The 12,189-nt window shown below is 37.6% G+C and overlaps 1 protein-coding gene across 27 annotated transcripts in view; it reads left to right on the forward strand.

Moving 5' to 3' along the window:
* The window catches only part of MYBPC1 (myosin binding protein C1), a 98,722-nt gene extending 89,762 nt beyond the window's left edge, over positions 1 to 8,960 (forward strand). For 11 of the 27 annotated variants that reach the window (XM_045365772.2, XM_005572008.4, XM_065524701.1 and 8 more), the window contains 4 exons: positions 10 to 169; positions 859 to 995; positions 3,100 to 3,286; positions 8,681 to 8,960. In XM_045365772.2, the coding sequence (XP_045221707.2) occupies positions 10 to 169; positions 859 to 995; positions 3,100 to 3,286; positions 8,681 to 8,781 (585 nt within the window). In that variant the 3' untranslated portion in view covers positions 8,782 to 8,960. Of the gene's footprint in view, positions 1 to 9; positions 170 to 858; positions 996 to 3,099; positions 3,287 to 5,696; positions 5,756 to 7,482; positions 7,526 to 8,680 lie in introns of all 27 variants that reach the window. The other 16 variants (XM_015431446.3, XM_005572009.4, XM_074007614.1 and 13 more) reach the window with 2 other exon arrangements.
* Positions 8,961 to 12,189: the final 3,229 nt, after the last annotated feature.

Raw genomic sequence — 12,189 nt, forward strand, 5'->3', positions numbered from 1 at the left:
TTCTTTTAGGAGTGGTTCACTGTCATCGAGCATTATCACCGAACCAATGCCACCATTACTGAACTGGTCATAGGGAATGAATATTACTTCCGGGTCTTTTCTGAAAACATGTGCGGCCTCAGTGAGGATGCCACCATGACTAAAGAGAGTGCTGTGATCGCTAAGGATGGTGAGTTGGGAATGGACTGACATTTGAAAACCTTGGTTGACAGTGACTACACAGAGAAGACTGGAAAAAGAGATGTGGTGAAAGGGAATTTAAAAAATGGTAAATGTACATTGTAAAATTATGATAATGGTGTTCAAGTAAAATTTAAGTGGAATTATATTATTATTGAATTTTTTTACAAATATAGGCTTTAATTCATTCCAGCTTCTAGGCAGTGGATCTACAAATGGCTAATACCCCAGAGACAGGAAAAAGTAGACATTTTCTTCTAGAGTTTCTACTTTTATTCTTGGACACCTTCAATGTAGCTACACATGGGACCCACTCGATTATAAAAGGAGAAACTAAATTCTATCCTTATCTTTCCATTTCATCATAAACCCCTCTTCTTAAAACCTTCCTTGTGAATTTTCACAGTAGAACAAATTTCTGTTCAAAATACTCCGAAAGACACCAAAGTCTTCTCAATATCTGGTTCAGTTTCAGATGACCCCTCTGGCTTTCTATCTCATGTATGATTGGCTATGCATTTGTACCCCTCAGAATGTTTGCCACATGGCATTTGCTCATCTTTTTCCGTGTGTTTCTAAGTTCAGGAAAGTTTTAATCGTGAGTAAAGGATGCCACCAATAATATAGTCTCAGGCCAATTTACATAATTTTAACATATTTGTAATGCTTGTTTTTAAGGTAAAATCTACAAAAATCCAGTGTATGAAGACTTTGATTTCTCAGAGGCACCCATGTTTACTCAGCCTTTGGTTAACACCTATGCCATCGCTGGTTACAATGCCACCCTAAACTGCAGTGTGAGAGGAAATCCTAAGGTACTATGTTCTTCTATCACATCAGTTAAAGTCCCTCGCTTGTATTTGTTGTGTTATAATGTAAGTAACAATAAAAACAAATCCAGCTGCTCCTTGTGTTTTCCCAGGATGGGGGATTAGAGGGTGTTAGTGGTGGTAGATAATTAGGCACACTATTCAGATGCAGTAGTAAAAAATGCTTACATTTCTTTACTAAGGGATTCCTCTGAAGAAAAAGCAAACCACCTATTTAAAAAAGAACATCTCCTGTATAAGGATATGGAAGTGTAATAACATTGTTTCACTTGGAAAATTAGGTGGTAATATCAAGAATTCTGTGATAAATTAAACAACAATTACACTATACTGTAAGACAGAATATAAATGTGCTTTGATAAGGGTACAGTGTGCTAAGAAGGGAGATATCATATCCGGTTGAAGAGATGAGAAAGGTTTCCAGGCTTCATGTTGGCATTTGAAAAGAACAACGATTTAATGAATATCACCCATAGAGATGTACATATCCCTGGGTGCACTGAGAGAAAGTACCCTAGAATTGGGAAAATTTATGAACTTTTTTTTTTTTCCTGTATATACCTTGATCGTAAATAGGGAAGTTGTCCGGGTGCAGTGGCTCACGCCTCTAATCCCAACACTTTGGAGGCTGAGGCAGGCAGATCACTTGATCAGGAGTTCAAGACCAGCCTGGGCAACATGGTCTCTACTAAAAATACAAAAATTAGCTGGGCATTGTGGCATACAACTGTGATCCCAGCTACTTGGGAGGCTGAGGCAGGAGAATTGCATGAACCTGGGAGGTGGAGGTTGCAGTGAGCCAAGATAGCACCACTGCACTCTAGCCTGGGTGACAGAAGACTCTGAAAAAAAAGAAAAAAAAAAGGAAAGTCAAAGGAAAAAGCCAGACTGAGGATGAGCAAAAGGTGCTAAATTAATGTGTACTTGTAAATGATGTTGGTACATCCAAATGGGGATGATGAGGAAGCAGATGGAGAGGTTCACCCGGAGCCTAGGAGAAAGGCCAGGGCTCTTGCTCTCGGTTTGGGAGCCCCAGACATAAAGATGCTACATTCTACCCCTTGCCAAAGCTTTAGAAAGGAATATCATTGAGGAAAGAGGATAGTGAGTAAAAAGCCAAGGACCAAGGTGTGAGGCTTAGTGATCGCTCCCATTTGAAGGGCGGAAGGAAGAAGAAGACTGTGTGAAGGAGACAGAAAAGGTGCCATCTGTAGGTTCTGAGCAAGACAAAATAATAGAAGAGGTGGAAGAGAGAATGCGGAGGGTGCATATTTACAAAAGAAAGGAGAAGACACTATGAGAGTGAGGAGTCACTGATATCAAATGCGGTTCAGAGGTCAAGGAGAATGAAGTCATCTTCCTGGGTGATTGGGTCATTACTGATCTTGCAGTATCTGATTGGAGTAGATCCATCGCCATGGGATGATAAATATAGACGTCAGAGGACAGGTTAAGTAATGAGGCAGATGCAGTTCATAAAGAATTAAAAAAGAGTATCAGGAAAAGGAAAGGAGGAAAATCAAATGGTCATGACACCTTAAGGGGATTCTCTGAAAAAAAAATGCCCAGCAAATATGCACTCTCTACAATGAGTTAATATCATGGACCTATGGACGAAATTCTTTTTAATTTGAAAATATTTAATTGACAAATAAAGGTCATATACATTCAAGCTGAACAATATGATGATTTGATATGTGTACACATTGTGTAATGATTATCACAATCAAATTAATACATTCGTCACCACTGGTGCTGTACATTCAATGCCCCAAACTTGTTCATCCTATAACTGAAAGTTTGTACCCGTGTAGATCAAATTGAAATGCAACTGAATCCATTTGAGAAGATTGCCCTAGAGTTGCCTCTGAACAAATCTGGCTTTCTTTGTCAGAACTGTTCGTTTGCTTCTTCGCCAAGCACTAAGTAGAGTTTAATGTGAGAAATAGTGCCCAAGTAGAAATCTATCATTCTCAGATGCACTTTCTTTTTAAGCCATGCTTTAACATCCTGTCACTGGCTTTGATGGTCTATTAATATGCCAAGTACAGATATGTTTTGACCTAAGTTTCTTCAATTTGAACTTCAGCCTAAAATAACCTGGATGAAAAACAAAGTTGTTATTGTGGATGACCCAAGATACAGGATGTTCAGCAACCAGGGAGTCTGTACCCTGGAAATTCGCAAGCCCAGCCCCTATGATGGAGGCACTTACTGCTGCAAAGCAGTCAATGACCTTGGGACAGTGGAGATTGAATGCAAACTGGAGGTGAAAGGTATGACATCCAATATCTCATGTATAGACTAAAGTTAAAGAAAATCATTGAATTATTGTTCTTAATGCTTATTGTTCTTAATCCAAATTGTTTGCCAAAACGCTGCAGCGAGGGTGGGAGAGGGTGGTGAGGGCAAGGGAAGCAGGGAGGCAATTCAGGGAGAGAAGGCAGTTTTACATCCTACGTTCACTTCACTTTATTTGTGGAAGGTTATTTGATTATTTAAGTCAACTTATTTTTGTCTTATGTGGTTTGCGCTAAGGGACTGTTAATTTCAGTGGAATGTTAGTATGTGTACACCATGGTAAGAATGAAAGGGGCTATCACTTTGGTGACATCATTCATCTATAAATAGAAGCCTAGTGTGAAAATCCATCTATTGAAATGGCAATTGAGGAATCTGCACTATTTTTAATTAGTTTACTATTTTGTTAAGTTTATTATTTTCTGATATTTATAGAAATAGTTTTGCTAATTAAGTGTTTGATATTACACATATAGAATATAGTATATACATATTATAACAGGTTGCTTTTCAAATCTCTAACTAGAGAACTTCCATTTATAGGTATACATTTCATTTATACTAGTTTTCAAAGTGTGGCAACTAATGTAAACCAAGAAAACACATAAGGATTTATGTGGTTGAAAAGCATAACCTGCCATCTTAATCAATTTTCATATTAATCAACTACCATTTTTATACTGACATTTTTCTTTACGAGCAGAACCTACTTTGGGACACCATGAAAAACCCTTCAAAGAGTCACCGTTATGAGATAATAGGTGACATGATCCTAGTGTGTTTTCTCTCATTCTTAAGTGTATTATATTGCCATTCTGTAATAACTAAAATCTTTCTTTTTCCAATCTCTCTATAATGAAGAAATTATGACCTAAAACTCAGAAAGTAAATATCTATTTTAGAAAATCATAGTAAATGCTTGGGTATTTATGTTTTTTAAAAAAGAGTCTTTTAGCCAGGCGTGGTGGCTCATACCTGTAATCCCAGCTCTTTGGGAGGCTGAGGTGGGCGGATCACGAGGTCAGGATTTCGAGACCAGCCTGACCAACATGGTGAAACCCCGTCTCTACTAAAAATACAAAAATTAGCCAGGCGTGGTGGCACACGCCTGTAATCCCAACTACTCGGGAGGCTGAGGCAGGAGAATGGCTTGAACCCAGGAGGTGGAGGTTGCAGCAAGCCAAGATCACGCCAGTGCACTCCAACCTGAGTGACAGAGCGAGACTCCGTCTCAAAAAAGAAAAAAAAAAAAAAAAGAGTCTTTTAGTGCTAAATCTAATATAAATGTGATAGAGAAACTTCTTGAACAAAATAACTTTTCATATATATATGTATACACACACATATAAATACACACACACACACATACACATATATATATATATATATTTTTTTTTTTTTTTTTTTTTGAGACAAGGTCTCACTCTGTCACCCAGGCTGAAGTGCAAGGGTGCAATCTCAGCTCACTGCAACCTCTGCCTCCTGGGTTCAAGCAATTCTCGTGCCTCAGCCTCTTGAGTAGCCGGGATTACAGGCATGCACCACCACACCTGGCTAATTTTTATATCTTCAGTAAAGACGGGATTTCGCCATGTTGGCCAGGCTGGTCTCAAACTCCTGACCTCAAGCAGTCCATCCGCCTTGGCCTCCCGAAGTTTTGGGATTATAGGCGTGAGCCACTGCACCCAGCCGCTTTCCTCTTATAACTTTTTAAAGCTGTATTTTTTCTTTTATGATTCATAATTGAGTGAAAGGAAAAAGATTTGATTTTTTTCTCACAAATATAAGGCATATAATATTCTTAGAAAATTTCAAGCCTTACTATTGAGATAATCCTTACAAATTTAAACATTTTTAGCTCCTTTATTGGCTTTAAATGATTATTAAGGTCATAATTGCAAATCATCTGGTTTCTCAACTGCTAGCCTTATTAGTTCCAAAGTATTGTTGATGCTTTTGTTTCAATATCCCCCCAAAAAACAAAAACTAAAAAAAAAACAGTACCACTTATTTATGCTCTGAAACTAGCTGAATGTTGTTAATGATATAAAATGATGCTTTAACAAATGGAACAATATTTGAGGCTCTCCTTAAAAGTGAATAGTATTATACATATACATGATATAGTCTTTTTAGTGAAAATATAGTAAATGGTACGGTAATTAAATTTGATAAAAAGAATAATGTATTCTAGTACATAAGTTCATAATAAAGTATCAACTGTGATATATTGGTAAAAGTTTTTGGTCCTAAAAGTAACTGAAATTGTTTATCATCAGATTGTTATCTGATAATAGGTAACTTGAATCAAGTTAAGTTGTGAAAAAAGGTAAGAATGTCAACTGAGAATAAATAAATACTGGTACAAATATTCTGATTCTGCAGTGATATATCAAGGAGTAGATACCCCTGGACAACCAGTCTTCCTGGAGGGGCAGCAACAGGTTTAAAACGTTTATATCCCACTGGATATTCTACTTTCCGTTCCATTCCTCTTACATGAAAATGCACCTTGCATGTCAAGCTTGACTTTCTCATTTGCTTTTAATTGTACCTCTTAGCAGCTCATGGCATACAGTGTTTATGCCATGAACAAGGAAGGCCAAATTATTCAAGGATATTAAGTAATGTAGAAACTAAGTTTTGTCAGAAAACTACGTACCTTACCACATGTCTCCATGAATAAAGCCAGAAAGCTACGTTTGAAGATGATCTCGTTTTATATAATAAGACTATCAAAACTTGGGAATCAACATTTCTTTATTATTTTCATTTTTTAACTGTAGAAGTACTTTTTAAAAGATAGTTTACAGCATAGTTTCCTTACATTCATGATGCAATTCAGAGAACTGAATGTTGTAAACATTTTTTTTTAATGTTCCGAGCATTTTTTATGGAAAGAGGATAAAAAAATATTTCCAATATTTAAAGGCCGGGCGTGATGGCTCTCGCCTATAATCCCAGCACTTTGGGAGGCCGAGGTAGGTGGATCGCTTGATCCCAGGAGTCCAAGATCAGATTGGGCAGCATGGCAAACTCCCATCTCTACAAAAAGTACAAAACTTAGCCAGGTGTGGTGGCGCAAACCTGTAGTCCTAGCTACTTGGAGAGCTGAGGCAGGAGGATCGCTTGAATGTGGGAGGTCAAGGAGGCTTCAGTGAGCCGAGATCTCCAGCTTAGGTGACAAAGTGAGAATTTGTCTCAAAAAAATAACAAATAAAAAAAATAAATTGGGAAACTTACATATTTAAAATATTCCCATTACAAATTCGCCAGTAGAATATCTGTAACCCATCTATCTGTTGAAGATTTTGGACATTTTCATGGGGACTCAAATTATTTCACATGTTTATGAACTTAAAAGGAAAGAAAATTCTAGGCTCTATTATAAAATGTATCAAGCAATAAATGAGTACTATCATATACATGTGATTTGCCCCCATTTGGAATTGCAAATTAAGAGTTATTTGCAGCTGGGTATGCAACTTGATTAAAACCCTGATGATGTAGATCTATGCCTGAGTTTACAATATTTGTTTTGTGAATTTCCAAAGATAATATCAGCTTTCAAAAGAGAAAAAAAGTAAGGTTCTTTCTTGAAAGCTTTGTAGATTGTATACAGAAGAGCTTTGTAATATAAGGTTAAGTTTTGTGTCTATTTAGATCAGTCATATATATTCCATTCAGAGTACAATATTATAGAATACACTAGTCTAATATTTGTACTTGATAATTTTGCCTTTTAGAATTTCAACATATATATATGTACACTAACACTTTGTCCATTGTCTATGTTTTTCTTTTGTTGAAAAACACGATATATATATGTTGTAGGGTTTTGGTTTTTATATTTGTTTTAAGCTAATGGTTTGGAAGCTCTTACCATAGATATTCACTATACAATCGGATTGGCTTTGCCACCTATTCAGGCAAAGTAGTTGTGCATATTAATAAATGTTTTACATATTAATGATCCTTTTGACGTGACTGGATCCCCACCCTTCATTTCATGTGCTTCTATTTTCCTACATCTTTTACATGACTAAGGATTAATGAAATCACCTCATCATAATCATGACCATAATTTCATCCAACAAGTACTCAACTTTGGTGTTAGCACTTTATTAATGCTTACGACTTCTCTCTCTCTCCCTCTTTCTCTTTTCCTTAGTCGTTGCACAATAAGGATTTTTGAATGTATAATATCATCTAAGGTAAGCTTTCATATGGTTTTGGCATATGAAGCTTATGACTGTCATAAGCCATACCAAGCCTGTGGAGTATGGCATGATTTTCATTATGTAATCCAATGAAAATAGACTTATTTTAAATCGCTAACTTAGTAGTTTTAATTTGTAGTTCACTATCTTGAAATTAACAGCTAGTACTTATCCATCACAGCAGTCTCCTGTTGACATGAAGCAAGTTGTTGAATGCAGTAGAGCATGAATCAAAGCATTTAATGTAGACAAAAACGGGTGATACCCAAGCATTCTGAATTATTTGCATCAAGGAATGGACATGTACATAAGTGGCATCATTTCTACCAATATGTGACTTGAGTTGTTTTTTTAAAAAAAGGAGAATGACTTTCTCAAATTTGCATTAAAGAAGTTTTTAAGAATGTTCAAATGGCATGCTGCTTTGTCTGGACGTGAATTTATTAGCAAGTAGTGAAGCACTTCACTAAAGGACCATGAATTTTTGTGGTTTCATGGATTCTCTCTTGAAGGGTACTTTTATTTTTTGACATAAATCAGAAACTCAGAAGGTAGGTATGAAATATTGGTTGGTGTTTCTCACACCTTCAGAAAGTATTGGACCGGTCTTATCATTATAACTTTAACAAAATATTTCCAATTTTTGTGCTTTTGACGTGCATAAATGACCACAGTTAAAGGGGGTAGTTTATATATTTTCCAATGTGTTTGAATTGAAACTCTCTGTGCCTAATTAAAAACAACATTAACAAACTGGAAGCAGATCTTCCCGCTGATCCATAAGATGGTGTGCATGTATTCTGCTGTTCAGTCGGAACATTTAAATCATCTATGAGGAATCACAAAACCTCTCAAAGAGCAATAAATACTTTCCAACCACTTGGGAATTTAAATGAAGATTGAACAATAGTAGGGGGAAAACGGCTATGGTTCTGCTGGGAACTTGCTTTTCCTTCTAGATGCCAAGTGCTTTAAATTCTAAATGTACTAAAACTAGGAGAAGATTTCCAAGTAGAGACTGAATGAATCTTTGTAACTAATGGGAACATAATTAGTCACATTTCCAGGCAGCTAGTCAAGAAGTATTGTTTCAGCGATTTTTCACGTAGATGGTTTTGATTTATCTCTTTTCCTTTTGGTCCTCTCTAGGTGGGCTGTCCTTCTGCAGGCTCCTCTTGCAAGGCGTACCTCCAAACATAATTGATTCCTATCTGCGAGACGCACACTCAAGCAATCCTGAGGAATACTGAGGGCCTGGCCACTGCCTCTCTGCACTCTGCTGCTTTGAAATCTGGTTGAAATGAGAAAAAGCATTTTCTGTTTTTCCACCAGGCCCCCAAGTGTGGTCTTTTTCTTTCCTCCTAATGTTGAAGAGAAAAAAAAAAAAATTGCCCAGATTGCTTAATTAAAAATTGCAAACAAAATCTCATTTGAAGTCAGCACTTTGGTCATTATTATCTCTGCTCACTGTATTATACTTTACAAAAATGCAAGCCCTAGAATCAGCAAAAGCAGTTATTTTAAATAGTAGGCTATAAATGCTTTTTTTTCCTCTCAAAGAACATGACACAATATACCACGATTGGACCTTGAAAACCCATCTTTCTCTTGATCTAATAGATTTTTCTAACTAAAGCAGAGTTGTTTATTTCATACAGCCCTGCTTAACACCAGGATCTGTGCCCTGTTTTCTTATTTGAATGCAATGAAACATTTTTAAAAGTCTAACTTTCAAACAAATTTCCTCAGAAGGGAAAATGAATTCAGTCAATGGTACAACAAATCTGAAGTGTTTGTGATGAAATGATACAATATTCACTTATGTATTTGGGGTTGTGTGCCTAGACACAGAACTGAGACTAAAGGCTGGGAGCCAGCATGCCCCTGAACCCAGGTCTGCCCTCCCTGTGGCTCTAGCAAGGCATCTTGGCCAACTCTGCCAGAGCTTCTGCCAAAACAGCTAGTCATAGTGACAGAGGGCTGTTGCAGACAACAGACCTATTACAGAGTTAGGGTTTGCTAACGGTATCCATTCAATTTGATGGAAACCTTTATTAAAAAAATCTAGCAGCTGCGAAACATTTATACTAACCCATAATCTTTTCCACAATTTCCCTTACTCTTCCTGATACAAAGTTTCAGTTAAGGGAGTAGAATGGAACTGTAAGGTACCACACCATTACTGTTTATTCCCTTGCCTCCCTTCTGTTTTTCTTTTCGGTCTTTTGTTGCAGGGGCTAAATATGTTGTCACTTGTTGGTGGGCCCATGGCTTCTGTGGATGACATTTTAAACATATCTGCTCTGCTTTCTTTCCAGATTTTAGCTGAGAAGTTCTATGGTCGTCATGGATCTGGGTTGATGTTGGGCTCGTAAAGGGAAGGGTGAATGATTCAGTTCGTTGCAATACATTTGAGAACAAGAGAAAGTCTAGTTCATGTCCAAACTATGGTGGCTCTATATATCTCTTTTGGAGTTGGTTGGTGATGTTGCCTTACTGGTTGTTAATGACATTGGCTATCACCCCTGCTCCTATGCTCCCAACAACTCCAGAATAATATTGTGTGCAATCCCTGTGTAAATACCAGTTTTAATCAAGAAAGCTACATGCACAGTATTGGCTAAGGTATTTTACATAAAGGAAGTCTGGCTCAACTGTAAAGACATGAAGGCCCTATGTCTATATACAAACCAAAGAAATGACAATGTGGCAAATCTAATCAACATAGTCCCTGCAGCCCAGCTGCTGGGTCTTAGCCATAGCGCAGCAGCTGAACTGGCTACTTAACTCAAATATGCACTGAGCAGTTTTGCCAAGACATTGGCCAAGCTGGTTAGGCTGCTTATACGTGTATGGTTTTACATAGCCTAAAAGAGACTGTAAAACCCCCCTGCTGAATTTTGATTCCTCACTTATGACTTAGGCTCTTTAATTATATTTTATATTAGATAATATTACTTTTCTACATATAATCTTTCCTTATATTAAGGGTACACATACACTGCAAAGTTCTAATAAGGAAGAAAAAGTCTATTGTGAAACTGCAAAGAGCAAAAAATATCAGAAGCTGTTATTACTATTGGTTTTTCTATAATTTTGTTTAAATTTCACTGTATTAAAAAATTATATATCACAGGAATTTACCAAAAATTCTTTTGGGAAACTAAACATTCATGAAAAATTTTAGGCTGGACAAAGTGGCTCAGACGCCTGTAATCCTAGTAGTTTTAGAGGCCGAGGTGGGCAGATCACTTGAGGCTGGGAGTTCAAGCCAGCCTATGCAGCATGGTGAAACCTTGTCTCCACTAAAAATACAAAAATTAGTTGGACGTGGTGGCACACACCTGTAGTCCCAGCTACTTGGGAAGCTGAGGCACAAGAATAGCTTGAACCTGGGAGGTGGAGGTTGCAGTGAGCTGAGATTGCACCACTGTACTCCAGCCTGGGCAACAAAGTGAGACCCTGTCTCAAAAAAAAAAATTTTTTTAAGGCTCACGTTTCTTTCTTTACCTTAAAAGAAGGCTTAATGGATGTTCTCGTCTAAATTAATATCAAAGTAGAAAAAATAATTCTAAGAGACATTGGAACAAGGTAATATGCCCTTAACTATTCATTTTTAGAATAAATTCTGAAACACTATTCAGCTCAACAAATGAGTTATTGAATGTCTGATATCTGCATGGCACTGTAATGAATTCAGCTTGCAACTTGATAAATAAGGTACTTCAGGCTGGGCATGGTGGCTCACGTCTGTAATCCCAGCACTTTGGGAGGCCAAGGCAGGCAGATCACTTGAGTGCAGGAGTTCAAGGCTAGCCTGGGCAAGACAGCAAAACCCCATCTCTACAAAAAATTATCCAGGTGTGATAGCATGCACTTGTAGTCTCAGCTACTCAGAAGGCTGATACATGAGAATCGCTTGAACCCAGGAGGTGGAGATTGCAGTGAGCTGAGATCGCACCTCTGTACCGCCAGCCTGGGCAACAGAGCCAGATCCTATCTTAAAAAAAAAAAAAAAAAAAAGAGGTACTTCATGCCTTCAAGGAATTTATAATGTATAAGACTAGTACACAGAGGGGAACATATAAACACGGCAGGATGCAGGTATAAGAGAGGATGACAACAATGCAGAAGCTGGATAATGTGGTTTATGTATTCGTTATTGTCAATGTGTGTATCATACTAGGATGGAGTACAGGACTTACCATATTACTTAACTTTTCTAAATCAGATTAAATGTAACTCTGAGCTCTCCACTAGCTAGGGAGATTGAGAAATTCTCTGTCGTGTTTAGAGATTCAGATTCCAGAGTCAACAGGAATCTTTCTTGGTGCCCAGAAAATGGAGAGAAGGAAAGGCCTCTGGTCTTCAATCTACACTGGTGCCTGCAGAGATGCCTGTCATTGTATTACACTTTATAAAAAAGTCACCCATAGAATAAGCAAAAGCAGTTCTTTTAGTTTAATGGTCAAACCCGGTATGGTTCACTCAAGGACAGGTGACTCTGAAACATCCCTGACAAGCGTGGACCTGGGGTCTTTCAGTCTTGGAGGCTACAACTTGGCTATTATGTTAGGGTTCTTCAGAGGAACAACCAATAGGAGAGGAAGGAAAGAAGAGGGACGGAAGGAAGGAAAGGGGAGGGAGGGAATGGAAAG

This window comes from Macaca fascicularis, chromosome 11 (genome assembly GCF_037993035.2).
Source record: "Macaca fascicularis isolate 582-1 chromosome 11, T2T-MFA8v1.1".
NCBI classification, from domain to species: Eukaryota; Metazoa; Chordata; class Mammalia; order Primates; family Cercopithecidae; genus Macaca; species Macaca fascicularis.